At 42.3% G+C, this 24,507-nt stretch overlaps 1 protein-coding gene across 3 annotated transcripts in view; it reads right to left on the reverse strand.

Moving 5' to 3' along the window:
- Window positions 1-24,507, reverse strand: part of LOC126248665 (oxysterol-binding protein-related protein 11-like) — a 222,608-nt gene that overhangs the window by 113,122 nt on the left and 84,979 nt on the right. For all 3 annotated transcript variants that reach the window (XM_049949883.1, XM_049949881.1, XM_049949882.1), the window contains 2 exons: window positions 23,851-24,223; window positions 12,854-12,942 (listed from right to left, as the gene is read on the reverse strand). In XM_049949883.1, coding sequence (XP_049805840.1) covers window positions 12,854-12,942; window positions 23,851-24,223 — 462 coding nt within the window. The remainder of the gene's footprint in view (window positions 1-12,853; window positions 12,943-23,850; window positions 24,224-24,507) is intronic.

Genomic DNA, 24,507 nt, shown 5'->3' on the forward strand with positions numbered 1-24,507 from the left:
GCACATCACACCGATAAATGCCAAATGATGCCTCGCTTGGTGTAGGAGTGCAAACATTGGACGATTGAACAGTGGAGAAACATAGTGTGGAGTGACGTGTGTGTAGTGCCAACAGTAAAATTCGGAGGCGGTGGTGGTATGGTGTGGTTGTGTTTTTCATGGAGGAGGCTTGCACCCCTCGTTCTTTTGCATGGCACTATCACAGCACAGGCCTAAATTGATTTTTTACGCACCTTCTTGCTTCCCACTGTTGAAAAGCAATTGGGGGATGGCAATAGCATCTTTCAACACGATCGAGCAGCTGTTCATAATGCACAGCCTGTGGCGGAGAAGTTACATGACGATTACATCCCTATAATGAACTGGCCTGCACAAAGTCCTGACCTGAATCCTACAGAACACCCTTGGGACGTTTTGGAATGCCGACTTCATACCAGGCCTCACCGACTGTCATCGATACCTCTCCTCAGTGCAGCAGAAACCTGCTAGCACCTGACTGAACATATGCCAGCGAGAGTGGAAACTGTCATCAAGGCTAAAGGTGGGCCAATACTACATTGAATTCCGTCATTACCGATCGAGGGTGCCACGAACTTTTAAGTCATTTTCAGCCACGTGTCCAAATACTGTTGATCACATAGTTTTTTTTTTTTTTTTTTTTTTTTTTTTTTGTGGTTTTCGGGCGCACAACTTCAATGGTCATTAGCGCCCTGACTACTCTAAGAATGCAGCGCGAGGCACAAGTTGACAACAACAACTAAAAGGGAAAACACAATAAAAGACAGACTGACAGGCATAGGATTAAAAAACATCATCAAATGTCCTTAGCGAGGTTTGTCAAATTGATAAAACAAAGAACACGAGCAGCTGCTCGTGGGTCATCCGCTAAAATGGCATCTAAAGTAGTAGGCAGGTTAAGATCGAGGCGCAGTGTTTTAAGATCGGGACAGGACATTAAAATGTGACGAACCGTCAGCAAGTGCCCACATGGGCAGAACGGCGCCGGCGCAGCCGTCAGCAGATGGCGATGGCTGAACCGGCAGTGTCCAATTCTTAACCTTGCTAAAACGACCTCCTCCCGCCGAGAAGGGCGTGAGGAGGACGTCCAAGCCACGGGAAGAGGTTTTAAGGCCCGAAGCTTGTTGTCGGTAAGTGCAGCCCAATCGGCATGCCACAGCGACACAACGCGCCGACAAATGACCCTGCTAAAATCGGACGAAGGGACACAACAAGAAGCTGTCCGAGGCTGGAGGACCGCAGCCTTGGCCGCGGCATCTGCAGCTTCGTTCCCAGGGATACCGACATGGCCAGGAACCCACATAAAGCTAACCGGCGTACCGACGTCCACCAGCTGCTGAAGAGAGCGTTGGATCCGGTGTACGAAAGGGTGAACCGGGTACGGATCACTGAGGCTCTGGATGGCGCTCAGGGAATCTGAGCAGATGACATAAGCAGAATGTCGGTGGCGGCAGATGTACAGAACAGCCTGGTAGAGGGCAAAGAGCTCAGCTGTGAAGACCGAACAATGGCCATGGAGCCGGTATTGGAAACTTTGTGCCCCGACAATAAAGGAACACCCGACCCCGTCATTGGTCTTAGAGCCATCTGTATAAATGAAAGTCATGTTGTTGAACTTCGAACGAAGTTCCAAAAAACGGGAGTGGTAGACCGAACCGGGGGTGACCTCTTTTGGGAGCGAGCTGAGGTCGAGGTGAACGCGGACCTGAGCCTGGAGCCAAGGTGGCGTGCGGCTCTCGCCCACTCGAAAGGTTGCAGGGAGTGAAAAATGAAGGTGTTGAAGGAGGCGACGAAAGCGAACTCCAGGGGGTAGCAAGGCAGAGACATACAACCCGTATTGAAGGTCAAGAGAGGTGTCAAAAAAGGAACGATAAGAAGGATGGTCGGGCATTGACAGTAGCCGACAGGCATACCGACAAAGCAGTATATCGCGCCGGTAGGTGAGTGGCAATTCGCCAGCGTCAGCATGAAGACTCTCTACGGGACTGGTATAAAATGCTCCGATCGCAAGTCGTAAACCCCGATGGTGTATGGAGTTGAGGCGGCGTAAGATGGATGGCCGTGCAGAGGAGTATACGAAGCTCCCATAATCCAGCTTGGAGCGGATGATCGACCGATATAGACGAAGTAGGACGGTTCGATCCGCTCCCCACGACATACCACTGAGAACACGGAGGACATTTAAAGAACGGGTACAACGGGCGGCCAAATATGACACATGTGGAGACCAGCTAAGTTTCCTGTCAAAGGTAAGGCCTAAAAATTTGATTGTCTCCACGAGTGGGAGAGCAACGGGACCGAGTCGTAAGGACGGTGGGAGAAACTCTTTGTAGCGCCAGAAGTTAATACAGACCGTCTTCTCGGCAGAAAAACGGAAGCCATTGGCGACACTCCAGGAGTAAAGACGGTCAAGAGAACGCTGAAGACAGCACTCCAAGACACGTGGACACTGCGCGCTGCAATAGATGGTAAAATCGTCCACGAAAAGGGAGCCTGATACATCAGCTGGGAGGCAATCCATTATTGGATTGATCGCGATGGCGAAGAGAGCGACACTCAAAACTGAGCCCTGTGGCACCCCATTCTCCTGGCGAAAGGTGTCGGACAGGACAGAACCCACACGTACCCGAAACTGTCGATCCATTAAAAAGGAACGAATAAAAAGAGGGAGGCGACCGCGAAAGCCCCACGTATGCATGGTGCGGAGAATGCCCGCCCTCCAACAGGTGTCGTAAGCCTTCTCCAAATCAAAGAACACAGCCGCGGTCGGGCGCTTCCGCAAGAAGTTATTCATGATGAAGGTCGACAAGGTAACCAGATGGTCGACAGCAGAGCGGCGCCTTCGAAATCCACATTGTACATTGGTAAGTAGGCGTCGAGACTCGAGCAGCCAAACCAATCGAGAGTTAACCATTCGCTCCATCACTTTACAGACACAGCTGGTAAGCGAGATAGGTCGATAACTGGAAGGCAAGTGCTTGTCCTTCCCCGGCTTAGGAATCGGGACAACAATAGACTCGCGCCAGCATGCGGGAACATGTCCCTCAATCCAGATGCGATTGTATGTACGAAGAAGAAAACCTTTACCCGCAGGAGAAAGGTTCTTCAGCATCTGAATATGAATAGAATCAGGCCCTGGAGCGGAGGACCGTGATCGGCCAAGTGCGGTTTCGAGTTCCCGCATGGTGAATGGGGCATTATAACTTTCACAATTCGAGGAGCGGAAGTCACGTGGCCTAGCCTCCTCGGCCTGTTTGCGGGGGAGGAAGGCAGGGTGGTAATGAGCGGAGCTCGAGACCTCGGCGAAAAAGCGGCCGAAGGCATTGGAGACAGCCTCAGGGGCCACAAGGACTTCATTCGCGACCTTCAAGCCAGAAATTGGGGAGTGGACCTTAGTGCCAGATAGCCGGCGCAGGCTACCCCAGACAACAGAAGAAGGAGTAGAACTGTTGAAGGTGCTGGTGAAAGCAGCCCTGCTGGCTTTCTTGCTTTCTTTAATAATACGACGACACTGAGCACGTAATCGTTTATAATTAATACAATTCGCCACTGTAGGGTGGCGTTGAAAGGTGCGTAAAGCACGTCGACGAGCACGTATAGCGTCCCTACATGCTGCGGTCCACCAGGGGACCGGTACGCGACGTGGAGAAGAGGTAGGGTGAGGGATGGAATATTCAGCAGCAGCGAGAATGACTTCCGTGAGGTGTGCGACCTGACGATCGCAGCTTGTGAAGGTTTGATCCTGAAAGGTCGCCCTGGAAGAGAAGAGCCCCCAGTCTGCCTTGGAGATGGTCCAACGAGAGGAGCACGGAGAGGGAGTATGCTGCAGGAGATGGATAATACACGGGAAGTGGTCGCTCGAATATGTATCAGCAAGGGCATACCACTCAAACCGGCGTGCAAGTTGGGGAGTACATATAGAGAGGTCTAAATGGGAATAGGTATGAGATGTGTCCGAAAGAAAAGTAGGGGCGCCAGTATTGAGGCAGACAAGATTGAGCTGGTTGAAAAGGTCTGCTAACAAGGAGCCCCTCGGGCAGGATGCTGGAGAGCCCCAAAGAGGATGGTGGGCATTGAAGTCTCCAGTTAACAAAAATGGTGCAGGTAGCTGAGCAACAAGTTGCGTCATGTCTGCCCTGGTAACGGCAGATGACGATGGAGCGTAAACGGTACAAAAGGAAAACGTAAAAGTGGGGAGAGTAATGCGGATGGCAACTGCCTGCAGGCCGGTGTGCAACGTGATGGGATCGTAGTAAATATCATCCCGGACCAGCAACATAACCCCTCCATGAGCTGGGATACCTACCACAGGGGGTAGGTCAAAACGCACAGAGGTGTAGTGTGCCAAGGCAATTTGATCGCATGGGCGTAGCTTCGTTTCCTGGAGGGCTACGACGAGCGGACGATGCGAGCGGAGCAGCAACTTCAAGTCCTCTCGGTTGGAGCGAACGCTGCGAATATTCCAGTTAATAAGTGCCATCGGAAGAAAAGGAAGATGAGAGAAGGGGTCACCTCGAAGGCCGCTGAGGGCCTGGCTTCGAGCGAGCACTGCCGCCGCTATCAGTAGGCGGACAGTCATCGTCCATTGGTTCTATAGGTTCATCGGCCATCTTGGGAAGATGGCCGGGAGGGGGAGCTTCCTCCGCCGGTGAACGGCCAGATGTTCGGCTACCAGCGGTGCGGCCAGGCGAAAGGGATGACGGCCTGGGGCGGCAACCGCTGGGTGGCGCTGGAGAAGAAATGCGCCGTGGCGGAGAAGGAGAACTGTGCTTCCTATTAGCCTTCTTGGATGGTCGTTTGGTGGAAGTACCGGACGAAGGCTGGGAGGTCGAGGTACGTAGGAAGTCTGCACGGGACGGTTCCTTCTTGAAGGCCCGTGCATCTGACTTCTGGGTCTTCGTCTTAGCAGAAGCTGATGAAGGGGCTGGTGTCTGTGGGGTGATGGGACGAAGAGGAGACGTCGACCGCGCGATCTTAGCACTGGCCGAACGGACGACCGTGGTGCTGAAGGTCAGATCGCATGTCTGGGTTGCTACCTCCCGGGTAGTCCGAGGAGAGGCGAGGACAGTGCTGTATTTCCCCGCTGGGAGCAGCGTGGGCTTCCTACTAGCCAATAGCTTGCGAGCAGCCGAGGTGGACACTTTCTCTTTGACTCGAATTTCCTGGATACAGCGTTCTTCCTTATAGACAGGACAGTCGCGGGAGGATGCGGCATGGTCACCCTGACAGTTCACACAACGAGGAGACGGAGGTGGACAGTCACCCTCATGGGCATCCCTGCCACAAGTGACACATTTAGCCGCATTGGAACAAGACTGTCGAGTGTGATTGAAGCGCTGACACTGGTAGCAGCGCGTAGGTGGCGGGACATAGGGGCGAACAGAAATAACCTCGTAGCCCGCCTTGATGCGCGATGGCAGCTTGACACTATCGAAGGTTAAGAAAAGTGTCCGGGTCGGTACAAGGTCATTGTTGACCTTTTTCATGACCCGATGGACAGCCGTCACGCCCTGCTCAGCGAGGAAAGATTGAAGCTCCTCGTCAGTCAATCCGTCGAGAGAGCTACTATAGACTACACCACGAGACGAATTCAAAGTGCGGTGGGCCTCCACCCGGACAGGGAACGTGTACAAGAGTGTGGCCCGAAGCAGTTTTTGTGCCTGAAAGGCACTCTCAGTTTCTAGTAATAAGGTACCGTTACGCAACCTGGTACAAGATTTGACAGATCCGGCTATGGCACCTACGCCCTTCTGGATAACGAAAGGGTTGACAGAGGAAAAATCCTTTCCGTCCTCAGATCGAGAAACTACGAGGAACTGTGGGGCAGGCGGTAGTATTTTTGTCACTGTTGGCTGGTCACGTTTCCGTTTGTGGGTCGAAGTCGAAAGCGATGGAGTAGAATCCATTGCGGAGGAATCCCCTATGATTGCCAGCGTCTCCGATGGCGCGCTCCTTCCTTGTGGGGACCCTCTCAGAGGGCACTCCCGCCTTAGGTGAATGTTTACACCTCAGGTCACACCTCCCGAGAAACAGACGGAGGGACCAATCGGCATGGTCAGAAGGTATCAGCTCAGGCAATCACCCCTCCCCGGGCCTGGCCTTTACCAGGGGGTACGCGCGTGCCTTACATGTCTACCCAGGGCGGGGACTTACGCGTTACCCCGTCACCGGCTACGCGTGCGAACGCGTGGGTCGGCCTTCAGACACGCACAGGGAGGAAGGAAGAAGAGGAAAAAGAAGAGAGAGGGAGAAAGAGGACAGACTGTCTCAAACGCCGAGGCGGAGACCAGAGAAGGCAAGGAGAAGAAGGCAATGAGAAAGCAAGGAGAAGGAGGCAAGGAGAAGGCAAGGAGAAGAAGGCAATGAGAAGAAGGCAATGAGAAGGCAAGGAGGAGTCAAGGGAAAGAGTAAGGAAGACAGTGAAGTGGAGAAGAGCAAAGAAAGGAACCAACAAAAGGAAGGAAGAAACGAGAAGTGAAAAACCAAAAAGACCACGATTATAGGTCGTGAAACCGTCCGTCTCCGGACGCAGGCGCTAACTACCCCCGTGAGGGGGATGGACTCCTTTTAGTCGCCTCTTACGACAGGCAGGAATACCTCGGGCCTATTCTAATCCCCGGACCCGCAGGGGGGTGATCACATAGTGTATGCTATAAGATTACAAATGGTGCAATAGTCAAAGGCAGTGTCCTTCCAGGGTAGTGGTTTTTTAGGATCTTATTTTCTGGTTGCTGAGAAAATATTTGCCAAGGCTTATGTTAACATCTACTGCCACTGGACCTGATAGATGTTGATCTAATACATACTAGGGATTTATTGGTGGTCTTGTCAGTAATATGCAATTTAAGTAATTAAATTTTCACAGGTACCATAACTTCTGCCATTAAATAATTAATGAGTCTCCTAACAGCACACTTAAAGTTCTTGATGGGACTACATAATCCCCATCAAACTTATAATTCTAGATGCAGCTGCTGCTTCCACTCCCTAGTACTACCTTCTCTGTCTTTATATAGAGAGTTACATCTGTAAGCTACATGTCTTCATGTCACTCTTTGTCAAAAGCTTTGTGCAAAGTCTCTGTTAGCCTGTCAGATATCAAAATCAATCACTTGTCACCAGGATACCTATCGTCTCATAATTTACATATATACTTTATGCATCAACATTACTAACTACAACTTCGCAAAAAAACCCTTCCCAAATAATAATGTATTCTGTAATTTTATTTTCTTCTTCATACACAATTGCTATTTCTGCTTTGTAGCCACTGGCAATCTACCATACATTGTACTTTCAGTTTGTACTGTGGAATACCACATTTGTGTCATTAAAATAAACATTCTTCTATTGTCAAACAATATGATGGTTTTGACATGTCCTATGACATGAAATGTAACTGATTTCAAATGGATAATAAGGAATCACCTGAGAATACAAAATTGCAGAACAGTATCTAGATGGCAACAGCATTATTATTTAGACATTTCTATACAGCTGTATCCCTTAATAGGAATACTTTCTTCCTATTTATTTTCTATTTGAAAAATCTTTTGTTACGTTCCTACTTCCTGTTACAGCTGTTGCAATTATATGATCCCCCCAACCTCCCCCCTTACACACACACACACACACACACACACACACACACACACACACACACACAGTCATGATTTTTATGTTTTCTTCTGAGTTGTTGTGCTGCCCATCTGTTAGCACTTCACTGTAGTTAGAAAACAGTTTATCACTGTCTACGTTGAAACATGGAACCCAAGTAGCCTTGAGTGCCACAACTGCGAATTTCTGATTATCAACCCCTGTTGCCTGCAGACGTTTGGCTATGTCAACATTTCTTGACTGCATGGACTTCTGCTTTTCAGCAAAATTCATTTTTACCCATTGAGAGTATCTGCACTACTGAGATCAGCCATTCCAGGTGAAGACTGCAACTTTCTTCTCATGTCTACATTAATGGGATTCAAGCTCATCGTCCTTGGGCTAAAACATGAATCTAAGGCTTTGAAGGCAGACTTATTTGAATCTGAAGCCCAAAAGAGTTGACAACTTCATCCGAGGGTGCAACCCAGTGCACTTCAATCCCTCCTTATTCCTGCATGAATCACTTGTCTCTTTATCTTTTTAAAAATCTTATTTGTGTGACAAGAAGAGAGGAGAGCAGACTTCAAGCTAATGAAACAAAATTCCTAAGGAGTATTTTAGGAAAAACAAGGACAGACAGAGTGAAAAAATTAAGATGTGAGGAGTGAAACGGAAGTAGAAAAGTTGAATGGGATAATTGAGAAGAACAGGTTAAAATCATATGGACATGTAAAGAGAATGGAAGATGGAAAATACCAGAAGGAATGATAGAGGCAAAGTTAAAGGGCAAGAGGGAGACCTAGGACAAGACATACTGACTCAATAAAGACTGGCTTAACAAGAAGGAATCTGGACTGGAAGAAGACTGGTAGAAAGATGGGAAAGTGGAGAAGGACCATAAATGTCCAGCTGATGCTGGATACAGTGGAAACAAAGAAGACAAGAACAATCTGTATCAGCATCAAAAATTCCTTTGCCCACAGTACTGAAACATTCTTCAAGCTGTTTTAACACTGAGTAAAGTTTGCACAAAGTGGGATATTTTGAAGTCTCTATGAAAGCAGTCACATTAACGAAGTCCCTGGCCTGTTCTTTAATGAATGTGGCTTCTAGAACAATCCAATGCACTTCATCATCCGACAGTGAACTGATGTACTCAGTGTCTGCATTAGACAGCTCCCACATGTCATCACTGCAGAATAATTCAATTATTGTGCTTCTTCAACTACTCCCTGTGTAATTCATGACAGAATAGTTCATGGGTGAACAACCAGATGTCAGTGTCCAATGGGCACAATGTTTTGGCAAATGATCACGTCGCCTTCATCAGGTGTGCTGATGAACTGACTACCACAGAGCTGGTGTAGGTCTTATTTCATCTCCTCCTCCTCCCCCCCCCCCCTTTTCAAATCCCACCCACCTGGCATTCTGTACGAGGTCCAGCACCTTCTCCCTTGATCCTCTCACCACTAAGTCATTCTGTCCAAGGTTCACACCCAGGGATGAGTGCTGGCAATGTCTCTGCTGTTGTTCTTTCTGCCTTTAAAGTCATCATTTCATAGTACGATGTCTACCTCTTCTTAATCAGGCTCAATGTGGGTTCCCAGGCCTTACTAAGGATGTAGCCACTATCACAATTTATCAGCAGCTCCCTTAATTGAATCTCAATAAGTTCTTCAGTTACACAGTTGCAGAAGTTAGATGTCTGTGTCAAAACCTTAGTATCAATCCCATGTGATTCTGATAGCCAGTGTTCCACAACTGCCAATTTGCTAGGCTGCTGCAGTCTAGTGTGGCATTAGTGTTCTCAGTAACAATCTTAGACAGGACCCACAGTTTGGCCTATGTAAGTCATGCCACATTGGCAGGGGAACTGACAGATCCCAGATTTCCATACTCCAAGGTCATCCTTGACACTACCAAGCAGTGCCTGTGTTTTAGCTGGTGGGTGGAAGACAGCATACACTTGATGTTTCTGAAGAATTCATCTGATCTTCCTGGATAATGTGCAACAAAATGGAATAAATGCAATAGCTCATCCTTTTGAGGTTCCTCATTTGTTTCTGCCAGTTGTAATGTTGTTGTAGGACATAGAGCTCTCAAAATCTGGCACCCAGTGTTGCCATTTTTCTGGAACTCCATCCTCAGATGTTCTCATTGTCGGAGAAGGTGCAACCACTATGTACCAATGTTCTGAGCTCACCATCTCTCTGCACCAAGTGGTGCAGCTGTCCAAATGAGCTGAATCATTTTTTCTCTCCATTTCAATGCAAGTGTGTGTGAATTCCTATGGGACCAAACTGCTGAGGTCATCGGTCCCTAGACTTACACACTACTTAAACTAACTTACGTTAAGAACACCACACACACACACACACACACACACACACACACACACGAGGGAGGACTCGAACCTCTGGCAGGAGTGGCCGCCCGATTCGTGACATGGCACCCCTAACCGCACCTCTCACTCAAAACATGAATTATCGTAGCATTGAAAACTCATGGTGATAGCTGAAAGTCTTGCTCACAGTTTACACTTTGCATGTGGGAATCGTTCCACTGTTACGGTCATGCATGCATTCTGTGCAGAAGTTTAGAAATGGCCCTTGTATTTTCATAAGTTAGTACTAATTACAAGCTGAGTTTACACTGTGACAGATACAGAATTTGCCATGCTTTTACCCAAACAACAAAGGCTGAATTGTTTCATCTGATTCAAATTTAAACCACATGGCATATTTACATGTTCAATAATGGTATTTTTGTTACAAAAATATGCATTAGCAATAATGAAAAACAGCATTCAACCATGACTACTACAATGATATCATGCACAATATTGTTTTACTATTAAGGTTGGTAGTGAGGGGGGACAAAACATTTCTTGTTTCACAGGAAATGAACTATTAATTTCAACTGGAATACAAGTCACAATCAGCCCCAACGGGAAAGTTAATATCTAATTTCAACATTAAATAGCTAACGAATGTCAATGACATGCTCATTTTATTATGCAATTTTTTTTTACCCAAAACAGGTATAAAAGCTATTTTTTGAGAGATTTAATTTTAAAAAATTCTATTTTATGTTGTTCAGTGCATTATCATTCAAATGAAATTTTTCTGTCCCTACCTATATGCCCCTGTACACATTTTATTTTATTCTCACAGTCCCTACACAAGATATACTATAGTGGCAGCATAATGGTCACATAGTCTTCTTAAATCACAGATTCTCTAAAGTTACCCAAAAGAGTCCACGAGAACCACTTAGTCTTTCTTCCAAGAATTCCCATTTAAGTCCCACAAGCATCTTTTTCACACTTTTACTTGAGCTGCACTGTCTTAATACAATCTTAGCAGCTCATATTCGAGTTCATTACATGCTTATTGTCATGTCAATCTGATAAGGACTCCAAACAATGGAACAGTACTAGATAATTACTTAACTAATTCACTGCTCTTTTCCAGAACCTCTCCAATAATTCTGTGTCTTCCATTTGCCTTCCTTGAAAACTAATTTCGCATCATCTTGCCATTACACAATGCTTCTTGCTATTACCCCTACATATATAAATTATGTGACATGCTCAAGATGTTCACCATTAATCTTGTTATAAGATACTATCAGGTTCTTTCCCTCTGTTAGTAGTATTAGATTGCATTTTCACATACTTAAAGTGGAAATTTTGTTAAAGTCCTGCTGCATTTCTTATCATGTCCAACAACTATGCTTTCCTGTAGCCAACAGGATGATCAGTGAACAATCTTTTAGTGCTGCTGATCCTATCTGTTGTATTATTTATGTGTACCAAGAGTACTGGAGGTCCTTCCTCTCTTTCTACCATTCTTACTTTGAAAACGTAAAAACGGGGATTTTATTTTCATCACACTTGCATTTTAAAGCCCATAAGAGCACGCGCACACACACACACACACACACACACACACACACACACACACACACACACACACACACACACACACACAGAGAGAGAGAGAGAGAGAGAGAGAGAGAGAGAGAGAGAGAAACAAATGTTGTTGTGTACATAGTTCCGCGTAGTCAGCACGTACACAACTTTCCCACTAGAGCGCGCCCCGCTAAGCACAACAGCGCACGCGCTGCACTCGTCCGTCTCCGCACTACGAGATGGTGCTGTCTTAGAGACGGACCAAATTCTGCTTCCGCTGATCCGCGTATTAATAGGTAACGCAGCCAATGAGATTGCTGCTAACATAGAACCTTTTCTCCTCGCAGATCACACTCGTGCAGTGATACCTGAACGCTCGAGGTATTATAACGAGTGTACAGACCTCCGATTAGTGAGTATGTACCAGTTTGCATTAGTCTGCATTCGTCTGTACCAGTCTATAGTCAAGTTTCAGTCTGCGCCTAATACGATTATCATATTCCTGTACATAGCCATGAAGATAAATGAATAGACACTTTGTCAAGTATCAGAGATACGTGAGAATAAGATTAACGTACCAAGACCAAAGGAACTTCAGATTGTCAATTGTAAATAGCATCCAGAATCAAGTTAAGTAAGGTTTATGATTGTTATTATTTTAATAAATGTGTGTGAAAATTCATCAAGTTCTGTTTAAAGTTGGTCACCAATCTGTTACTCTAAGCGTGCAAGTGGCATTTCTATCGTCTGACCTAACGGCAGAAGATAAACACGCCACGATAAGACCACGAGACATATTGCTGACACTCGTCTACTTCGCTAGAGCGACGAGTCAAATAATCTGATGGTGCGTGTACTGAAAGTCTTACAGTACGCACACCACAAATGTTTATGGAACACTTTGAACACAAACATTTATTTAAAGAAATTCAAGGTGAATGCTTTATGCTTTGTATTCTTATAGCACAGACTCATGTAACAATCTCCTCAGAATGCCATTGATCTTTCTTTGAAACATATTCAACTAGTAGGCTTTCAAAAACAGAAAAAGCTAATTAAGGACAACACTGAACCTAATGGGGAACACTTGATGATACAGGAAAGCAGAACAAAGCAGCATACCTCACACGTAAAATAATACAGAAGTGTACATTTTGTAACTGCATTATTTTAATTAAGGGCAGCTACAGTACTTGCAGCAGATGTTGCTAAGAAAGAATCTAGGAAAGCAGCAAACTGATGCACGTATGCTTAGCCACTAATGTTTAGGTCAGGTTTATTTCCATTTCTATATTAAACTAAAAGTGATTTCAAACAACTCACCTAATGAAGCATCGACAGATGTTGGTGATGGTGGTGGTGATGGTGGTGGTGATGATAAATTTGTGGGCCATGGTTGTGTTTCAGGTACACTAAATGAAAATTTGACAACAATGAGAAGTATTCCAATTAATAAAATAGTAACAAAAATTGAAGGATGCAGTAACAGATACAAAACACAATAATCACTAAGATGCAGGAAGTAAAATTTAAATCATACTCCCACCCCTGTCCACCACCATACTAGAGTCTTGATATTTTTCATAAAAATAATCCCACCAATGACAATAAAATAATACTGGAACCACTGTGTTGCTTCATTTTATATATCTATATCATAAACTGCAGTATATTTTAAGTATGGAACAGCAGTTTCATTCTTTAGTTCCACTTTCTGAGTGAGAGCTGCAGCACACGAATACTGAAGAGGCCCTGTCTCAAGTTTCATAAGAGTAAACCTACTGGTGCCAAGTTTCTTCTGTTAAAGGTTATATAAAGTTTTGGTGTGAAGTACAGAGTCAGTAGGTTGGGAAGGGAGTCTGTCGTGACAGGTTGCTTGATGCTCAATAATGGAGCCTTCAGCATACACAAAAAACTATAAAAAGTTGAATGTTGGTTACAATGTAAAAACTAGGAAGTAGTCCAAATCTAAATGAAATGTGTAAGAGCAGTGGCATGTGTAAGTGCTAATATATAAAAACACACAAATTAAAATCTTCATGCTCTATGCTTAAGAGATAGTTTGCATAAAACACACATCTCAAAACCATACCAAACTCCTCTAATTCTTAACTAATAGAGAGACGTAATTCTTCATATAATATTCAAAGCAGCCATTGTAATGTATTGTATTGTATGTTAACTGGGGACCTAGAAACGACGGAGTGGCTCTGTCCCCGCTGCAGCCGCAGTGGTCCACAACCCCACGACGACTACCGCAGTCCACTTCACACCTACGCCGCCCCACACCGAACCCAGGGTTATTGTGCGGTTCGGCCCCCGGTGGACCCCCCAGGGAACATCTCACACCAGACGAGTGTAACCCCTATGTTTGCGTGGTAGACTATGGTGGTGTACGCGTACGTGGAGAACTTGTTTGCGCAGCAATCGCTGACATAGTGTAACTGAGGCGGAATAAGCGGAACCAGCCCGCATTCGCCGAGGCAGATGGAAAACCGCCTAAAAACCATCCAGACTTGCCGGTTCACTGGACCTTGACACAAATCCGCCGGGCAGATTCGTGCCGGGGACCAGGCGCTCCTTCCTGCCCAGAAAGCCGTGCGTTAGACCGCACGGACAACCGGGTGGGCTAAAGCAGCCATACTGTCAAAAACTATAATTCACTCCATTAAAACACAGAATACAGAATACAGACTCGTATAACAAGCAACACAGTCACAGGTTAACCCACAGGAGTAACAAAAACTCATGTTAGACAACACAGCATAATAAGGAGATGGTAAAAGTCACATTATCAAAATTCAGTGATTGGAAGGTGGTATACCATTGCCAGATAGTTTCATCCATAAAAGTTTTTGTGAGGAACAAAATAATTCCTCTGCCTGGCAGTGAAATACATCAAAGTGCAAAAGTACCCTGTTTTTTGACACATCCCACATTTAGGCCAATGCACTTCATCCAAAGCTATTACAGTGAGTGTATTTGCTTTCTGGAAGATATGCAAAAACAACTCATCTACAGGTGCTATAGCCTCTCCATCAGAACCAAAAGGTTCTTTAGTCACAATTTTGTCTAAACGTGAAAATGGGTGGAAGTCGGAGAGTACCAAACTGGCGCATACAGAAATAAGTTTTCCTATGGTTCTAGTGCCTTTGCAGGGTCGTGTTCAGTCCAGATGTAACATGATTTACTTTATAGTTTTACAATACAGTCTGTTTCTCAGATATTTTCTTCTGTAAAATTTTACATGGCCCTGATCAGTTATCATTTTACACTTAGCAAAGTAATAAACACGAATCCCAGGTAAAGAGAAGAGGGGAATGAAATAGAGAAACAATCCATGAATAAGGAATACTCAATAGAACTCCTTTATCACAAAAATTCTTTGTCTGATTGTGACAGCACAGATGTTCTGTAAACATATTAAGGGGCACCATTACCCTAGTCAAGATGGTTGAGCAGAAAGTCATCTATTCAATATCTAAAATGTCCAAGAAAGAGACAGAAGCATGTTAACATAAAAACATCCAGAAAACTTACATTACTGGAGCTGTTCAAAGTAATATTTTAGGTTTTCTCAAAATCAAGAAAACTTTACCAGGTGCTGTTTGTTCAGGAAAGTCTGCTGTGAAGAGAGCCACCAGCAACATTTGTTCTGAACATACATAAAAAGAAATGAGTCATGTGGTTCTGGACCCCAGACAAGACCAGAACTAAATATCTCCTCCAAAATATTTTCTCTGTAACCAGTGAATTTAATACTCATAACCGACAAGGGAATAATAGTCTTTTGAGGCATATCAAGGGAGGAAATGAAACACCTTTTTTCTATGTCCAGTTACCTATATGATGTTAAAATAGTTTTGAAAGTTTCCCTTAACGTTTTTTGTGAAGTGCTTCCAGATGTGACAGACTTGACAATTAGGTGTTGTCAAGATCGATAGACAATGCAGAGAGAAACCACGGTTGCAAGTTCCATGTGTGGTGGAACTGACATTCCACTGACCCTACCAGTGATCACTGTGTGGCAATGGAAAAGCTGGATCCTGAAAGGTGGTGGACAAACTTTGGTAAATTGTGTTGTACAGGTCTGGGCCAGTGATGTGTAAATGGTAACACAGTTTAATGCAAGGGCACTTGAAAAAAAAAAAAAAAAAAGTTTCTGGTAGCATTACCTGGCTGGGTCTATGTAAAAAAGTCAGTCCTCCCAACTATCATTATCACAACTAGATAAAATGAAGTTGTGAGTAACAAATGCTATAGTGCTGTGTAGGCCTTTTTTACACGAGTTGCCATAGTGAGTTTCTCCATTTATTTTTCCACAAATTATACAGGCTGCAAATTATTTCATACAATACGAGTCTCATGACTACAAAAGTAAACTTTCAAGGACAAACAGGTAACTCTTCCACGACTGACTTTGCTCCATTTTCTACAAGCTGCCTCTCCTTGATATGCTAGAGTAATGCTGTTGAACTGCTGGAGTTTGAAACAGTGCATTCATTTTATTTCAATAGATTTTCTCTCTCACTCAGCCCCATTAAACTCACTTTGATGTGCTCTGGAAGCACAATTATTTTAAGCATTACAATCAAAATTTTTTTATCAAATCACTACTCACATTTTAAGTTACACTTTTCTCCTGCCAGAGTTCCTTTTCACATTCCTCTTCCAGCACATTGGCAATACTTTCTGTTAATTGCATTTTTCAGACATCTGTATACAATTTTGCTTGTTTTGTTTGCTTCATTTTTATACCTTCTCTTGTCAGTAATTGATTCATTGTCTTGTGGATTATCCAAGTATTTTTAATGACTTTTTTTTTTTGCTAATTGATCCTCTGCTACCTTCACTTTTTCACATCTCAAAGCTACTCAGTCTTGTTCTCTTTTTGCTCTGCCTCCCTGTTTCTGGCTATTGTTGCCTACTTCTACCTTTGAAACTCTCAAATCCATCTCCTCAATTTTCTATCTTTCTGTAATTTCTTCATTTTTAACCTGCAGTTCATAACCAATAGATTATGATCAGAGTTTACGTCTGCCCTGGAAATGTTTTGTAGTTTTCAATCTAACGTTGAAATGTATGTCTTAGTACTATGTAGTCTATCTGAAATGCCTGGTGTCTTCAGGTCTCTTCCATGTTTACATCCTTCTTTCATGATTCTTAAACCAAGCATTAACAATGATTACAGTATGCTCTGTGCAAAATTCTACCAGGCAGTTCCCACTTTCATTACTTTCCCCTAGCCCATATTCGCCCACTATTTTTTCCTCTCTTTCTCTTCCTACTACTGAATTCCAGTCTCCCATCATAGTTAAATTTTCTTCTCCCTTAACTATCTGAATTAGATTTTTATATCATCATACATTCTTTCAATCTCATCAGCATCTGCAGTGCTAGTTGGCATACAAAGTTGTATTACTGTGGTGTGTGTTGGCTTCCCCTCTATCTTGGCTACAATAATGCACTCACTACACTGTTCACAGTAGCTTACACCATTCCTATTTTCCAATTCACTATTAGATCTACTTCCACATTACCAGTGTTTCATTTTGTGTTGATAATCCTGTACTGACCTGACCCAATGTCCTATTCTTCCAGTCGCTGCACATCACTAATTCCCACTATATGAAACTTCGACAATCTATCTTTTATTTTCTTTTTTTATTTATTTATTTTTTTTTTAAATCTCTAACCTATCTACCTGTTAAGGCACTTAGCATTCCATGCTTTGGCCCACAGAACACAAGTTCTTTTTTTCCCCTCCAGATGACAACAACCTTCCTAAGTAAACCCTGTCCACAGATCTGAATGCGGGAATATGAGGTGCGTTCAAAAAGCATCAAACTTTCTACTTTCCCATGTAAGCCAACGAAGTGCAGAGGACTTTCTTCAGCAGAGATTTGGTGAGAGGCATTCACATGCCACATGCACTCGTGAATTTTTTCCTCATCAACAGAAAGCATCAGTCACTGGTAGTTGGACGACAAGAGAGGACATGAATTGAATGCTCATCACATATCAATAAATTGTAAAATGAGAAAACTACTGGGCAGAAATACTGCATTAACTTTTGCCACCTGGAAACCATTTGCCAGATTCAACATGTTTTCCATGGACAATGTCACAAGCAATTCACAGATAAAGGAGTGATACAATTGAATCAAATCTGCTAAATATCAATAGACAGTGAACCATGTTGAGGCAGACACTCTACAAGCCAAATTGGCAATGTCATTGAGCAAGTGCGGACTTTGGTCATGGACAGTAACTGTACCAGTGTATGGTAACTTACAAATGAGACAGGGGTAATAATTGGATTGGCACATTCAAATTTGACTGACAGTTTGTATATGAGAAGACCATCTGCAAAATTCATACCAAAACTGCAGAAACACCACCATCTGGAAATAGCATGGGACACGCTGGACAATACAAACAGTAACCCTAACTTTCTGGACACTCTGATCATGGATGATGAAACCTGGATTTATGGGTACGATGCAGAAACCAAGATACAGTTACCACAGTGGAAACATCCGACATTCTCAAGGAAAAAGAAAGTACAACAGGTCTGCAGCAATGTCAAGGTCATGTCAGTCAGTTTCTTCAACTCTCAAGGAGTGGTGTAATATGAGTACACAACACAAGGCCCAACCATCACAAACAAACACACCTCTGTTGCCTTTATGATGCTGTGTGATGCAAATGACCAGATCTGTAGGCAGCAAAAGCTTGGCAGCTTCATCATAATAATGCACTTGCCCATTCTGCATATTTGATTTAGACTTTCTTCAGCAAACACAATATTCCTGTGGTTAATCAGACTACCTATTCCCCAGACATGGTTTCATGTGACTTTTTGCTACTTCCTAAGGTTAAAACACCCCAAAAATGATTTGAGTCAAGAGACGACATCACGCTGAATTCCACGGTCCAGCCAATCACCATTCCAAAAGTGTGTTCCAGAAGTGTTTCCAACAATAGCAGATGTGCTGGTAAAAGTGTGTGCATTAACAAGGACACTACTTTGAAGGGGATTAGAGTTCTGTGCCTCCAAAGCATAAATGTATTTCTGACCACTAAAGGTTCAATACTTTATGAAGACACCTCATATTTTCCAAGAGGATGCCATCATCATTAAACCACACAGGAAAGCTTTATAGCTCCATGAAATATGATGGCTGTAGATTCCCTTTGCTTTTCAGCTTTTTGCAGTATTAACACAACAAGGGCATGATGGTTAAAGTTAAAAGTTATGATTAGTCAGCCATTCAGGAACATCAGGAACTATATGTTGTAATGGCTCCTCAAAAGGTACTCCTCTGATGCAACTGAACCTACAAAATGGCTACCCATATGGTAGAGACACACAACCCTCACACCACCGAGAGAGAGAGAGAGAGAGAGAGAGAGAGAGAGAGAGAGAGAGAGAGAGAGAGAGAGAGAGAGACCGGGGGGGGGGGGGGGGGGGGTGCACACGTACATGGGGGTGTCAATCTTTATGTATTACTCAAATAAAACACATCTCACAAACACTACATGTCACTGCAATACCTTAAACATAAATCCAAGAGAGAACTTGATAAGCCCAACAACAAATGTGGTGGTGATAAAGTAATAAACAGCAAAAAGCTGCCAGATCAAATTTTGAAGAACCACAAATACAAAGTTCAGTAGAGCACCAATTATCCAAACTAATTGGAGGACACTGATGTTCGAAAAACCGGTTTATTCCGATAATGGAACTGTATACTTTTATTTACCATTTTACCCATAAAAACTACATATATTTATAACAATATTAATCTCTCATTATCCCAAAGGCAAGTACAATAGGAATATGTATAGTACAGCTTAGTAAAGAAAAAAATATATAATACATATGCATTTTATATGTACAGGACATATGTATAGAATTAATACTTAGAAAATCCTTAATTTTTCCTGACTAAGCAAGGCTGCCTGCTTACAAGCAGCCTAAGCCATGTGCTTATTAGTTACTTTCATATTGAGTTGCAAACCATTGCAAGGCAGTAAATAAACATGTAAATGCTCGTATATTTTCATCCACATTTTTTGGGCCACCAGTTGTTGAGATGCTGGTGACATCAGTTTTATCAGTGATAAAGTTTACAATTTCACTATCTTGCACGATTTGGCACTCTGGATCTAAATTGTCAACATTCATCCATTCTTCAACGTCTTCATACCATTCATGGTAACTGAATTTTTCAGCATATTGAGCATTTCAGACATATTCTGTTCATTATTTCCAATTAGACTCTTAAAAACTTTCCACCATACCCAAAATTTTATTCCAGGCTTCTTTTAAACTCTGTTCCTTTACACTATCCCATGCTGCTCCAATTGTGTAGGACACATCTTTCAAAGCAACACTTTTTCGATTTCTTAACAGGCTGTCTTCTCCTTCCTCTTCTATTCTATTTCTAACAATAACTTATGTAACAATTCTTTCCTGCAATACCATTTGAAAGTCTCAACAGTGCCTCGATCCAAGAGCTGAAGTAAGGAGGTTATGTTAGGTGGAAGAAATATTATTTTCATGAACTCGTCCTTTTTGTTTATGGTATCGGATGATGGACGAGTTGGTGCTGTGTTCGAGGCAGTAATGTTTTCTTCCTTTTGCCGTTCTTTAACTGCTGTGCTTTTATGGAAGGTATGAAACTTTTTATAACCCATTCTGTGAAAATTGTACTATCCATCCACGCGTGCTTCTGTGGGGTGCAAACAACAGGCATTGCGGATATATTAACATTTTTGAAACAATGCCATTTCTTACTTTTATCAATGACGAGCAAAGGCAATCAATGGATAACAGCAGCATTAGCACAAGTTAAAGCCATTATACGATCCTTGCTTATTTTAGGACCATCACCTGCTAATTCACAACACGAAGAACAAGTTTTTCTTGTCAAAGTTTTCCAACTGGGCTCAGTTTTGTTAGCATTGCAAATGTCTTCATGAGCACCATCTTTTTCCCTCAATACATCCCTTAGTTAGATTTCGAAAGAATCAGCTGCTGAAAAACCAGCAGATACATTTCTCCTTGTATTTGATGCTCACAAATGCTGTGTCTTTACTTAAAGTGTTTTAATCAGCCCATGCTTGCTTTGAAATATGACAGCCCTCCAAGATTTGCATTAAACTGAACTGCCTTTTTGGTAGAATGGGACAAGATAGAGGTTCTCCTTGTGATCTTTCCTTGTAAACAGTAACTTCTATATCCGTGTTTGTAGCAGGGTGGAGGGTGACATGTGCGAGCAAGTAACAGTTCAGTTATGCAGTCATCAGGTTGACTGACATTTGGATAATCAACGCTCTACTGTATGGAAGAACAAAATCAGTTTCCAGGAAATTTTAAAAAACTATTGTGGCCATAAACTTCTATACTTAATGAAGTCTTACTAACAACACTCACTTCATAATATTAATTACTTTACTGTTAAGCTCAGCAGTGAAAAAATCATTGCAAGACAATTTAGTACAACATATTTGCCACAATACTTTCCAAGATAAGATCACATCTGTTTCAAATGAATAAAGCCCCTAGCATACATCATTCAATGGAAACATGGTTAGTTGTTCTGCTCATCTGAAACTGCATAAAACAGTTACCTAAATATTAAATATGGTATACATCTGCCCTCCTTCCCAGTCTCATTTAAAAACAGCTTGGGCAATACTGGTAACCACTGTAAACATTTACTTCAACTTGAAGAACTAGAGCACCAAGACTAGGGTTTTGCTCGGGCCCTAAAAACTATCACTAGTCATCTGTGATTGAGATACATGTGTTCAGCAGGATGGTCATACAGAGTCATATACAGTAAAAGACATCATACATAATAAAAAAAAAGACAGTCAAATCAGGACATACAAAGGTTACAGTATGGAAAATAACAACAGATAGGGTTTTCCTAACTCATTTCAGGAAAATGTCGGACTGGCTCCAAATAATAGGCCATGCCAACACTTTCCTCTTTTCTTACGCACTTCATTTGTAGAATGAAGTAATCTATATGCATTCTTGCTCTATCGTCATCATCATCATCATCATCATCATCATCATCATCATTTGTATTAGTATTTTTTGTTGTTATTATCTTTACTAGCCAACAAAACAAATTGAAGGCTTGGCCAGGGTGTCAGCACCATCATCTTTACATATGAGAAACAAGGAGAGGCGAGAGTAATAGTGTACACTCCAATATTTTTACAAGTGGAGTACAGTCACACACTAAACATCTATACATCAACACCCTGCATGGCACAACAATTAAACAATGACTGGCACTTTTGTTTGAATATACTCCAAGTATACTGTCAATTAGTTAACATTTATTGACAGGGTAATGTCCATGAATCCACGTTTCACCTGAATAATTCTGAAGCTTCATTTTTGTGTAAACTTTAATGTGATATGCCTTTAAATAATAATAAAAAAAAAAAACAATTAAATTACGCATCTTATTGCACACGAAACCTGTGAAGTTTTCACACATTTGGCATTTCTTTTCATTGTTCATAGACTTGACAACTTTGAAATTTGCCTATGACAATGTAATTCTATCAAACACACCAAATGGATTTGGAAACTTAGATGAAGGAAATAGATTGTGTTTTGGAAACAGGTTACAAAATGAACATCACCAAAAGTGAAACAAAGTTAATGGAATGTTGTCACATTAAATGTGGTGATGCAGAGGGAACTATATTCTGAAACGAGACATTAAAAGTAGGTGAGTTTGTTATTTAGACAGCAAAATAACTGACAATGGCCAAAGTAAAGAAGATATAAAATGCAACATACAAAATAGCAAGAAAAACTTTTGTGAAAAAGAGTTATTTGTTAATATTAAAAATAAATTGAAATGTTAGGAAGTCTTTTCAGAAGGTATTTGTCTGAAGTGAGGAATTGCATGGAAGTAAAATTTGATCAATAAACAAGTCAGGCATGAAGAGAATAGAAGCTTATGAAATGTGGCACTACAAGAGAATGCTGAAGACTAAATGGGTATACTGGATAACTAATGAAGAGGTAGAGAACTGACTTAAGGAGAAGAGAAATTTATGGCACAACTTGACTAATGGAAAGTATTGGTTGATAGGACATATTCTGGGGCATTAGTAATCATCAGTTCACAGGCGTGCGCGCGCACACACACACACACACACACTCATGCACGCCTGTCAGACACAAAACAACTAAACATGAATGGGAGAGAATTTTAATGTGAATTTGACATAACTTAATTCTCACTTTCAATATGTCAGTTGTATCTCACAACATAAAAACAGGATTCAACAGCCTGAAGTTTTGGCTATAGTGGTCTAATCTTATGTACTGTTTCCAATGTCATAATCATTAACTGTACACCCTTAGAACTCAGTCATACTGCGAGATACGTATGAGAACCTCTGAGGAGTTTGTAAGGTAGGAGGTGATGTACTGGTGGCACAGTTTTAATCTGCCAAGAAGCTTTGTATTTCATTTGCCAGTGCACTTTCCTGCACTACACATACGAACATTGCATACATTGTTTGGTAACACAGATGGAACTAGTATGGCTTAACAAACAATGTTATATGGCTGTTAAAAAGTCTATTTAACAGGCACTTTAAGGCAATGGTAGTAACACATTCCTTACAATAAGATCTGCAGCAAGAGTTTACTTTATGGATCACGAACAATGAAGCTTTTTGTTGTTCTTCAATCAATTATATACAATGTCAACACTAAAATTATCTTGCTTGACTGAATGCAGGTTAATGTATACAAGTGATAGGCCTAGTGAAGCATGAACATACTTGGATAGCACCTATTACAAGACTCATATGCCCTTACTGAGACAGAGAGAACATTTACAAATCCTTCACGAGTTGTATTTGCTGTTCTGCACACAATTTCCAGGCCTCACACAAAAATTACGAAATGGAATGACATTATGCTACATTTCTTACAACTGTTTGATTGAGTCAATTATTGGCACAAAACTACCAACATTTCCCATAATTACCAACCATTTCTTACATAAAAAAACATTCAAATACTAAAAAAGTACAATGAACTGGAAAACATATTTTTGTCAAACAATTAATTTTTAAATACAGTATGTAAATGTCCAGCTGAGGAGAAATTTTACATTTGTAAACATTATCATCTGTCAATATTCCTAAATGAAGAAAATTTTGAAATTAATGTTTGAGAGCTCAGCACTGCAGAAAAGAAATCAATGTACATTAAGAGCTAAAAATGTGTCTGATTTAAGACCATAAAAATTTTAATGATAATATACCCTTCCTTCTCATGTGGTGCTTCCAGGTATGATATGAAGCCCGTCTGTCTATATGGTACACAGTCTGGCAGAGATGAAGCACTTGTACCAGACCTGCTGGTATTGCTTTCCAATGAAGTTGTAGAGACTGATGTTAAGGCACCACTATTTGCACCTGGCACTGTTATTTTGTTTGTGCTGATTTCTGCATACGACACAAAATGAGAATTGTTTGGTCGATTTGGAGGTGGATGCCTCTTCGAGTTATTGGCTGCAATGGAAGCAGCAGCCTGCTGCTGCTCCAGAATTGAAAGGCACTGACGTAAGCAGTTCACTGTTGCTACACTTGTTGCTTTCAGGAGTAATAACATTTCATCATTGTGTCTCAGGGCCCCTGTCAAAACCAACAAAGTTTTCATATAAGATATGTATTTTGTCAAAGTATTACTCACAAGGGGAGGCCACGACATTGGGATCACACATTTACTTCAAACTTTGTACACCATTAGTGAGCCATTAAAAAAACAATGTGAAAATAGTAAGCTGCACTACTCTGGCAATTCTGAGAAAATCACAAGAGAAGTCTTACACGTCTACTATGTAACTGATGTATCTGTGCGAAGGTGCCAGTCATGAGAAGTCATTGTGTGCTGAGGAGGCTGTGGTTTATATGACATT

Source organism: Schistocerca nitens, chromosome 3 (assembly GCF_023898315.1).
Source record: "Schistocerca nitens isolate TAMUIC-IGC-003100 chromosome 3, iqSchNite1.1, whole genome shotgun sequence".
NCBI lineage: Eukaryota > Metazoa > Arthropoda > Insecta > Orthoptera > Acrididae > Schistocerca > Schistocerca nitens.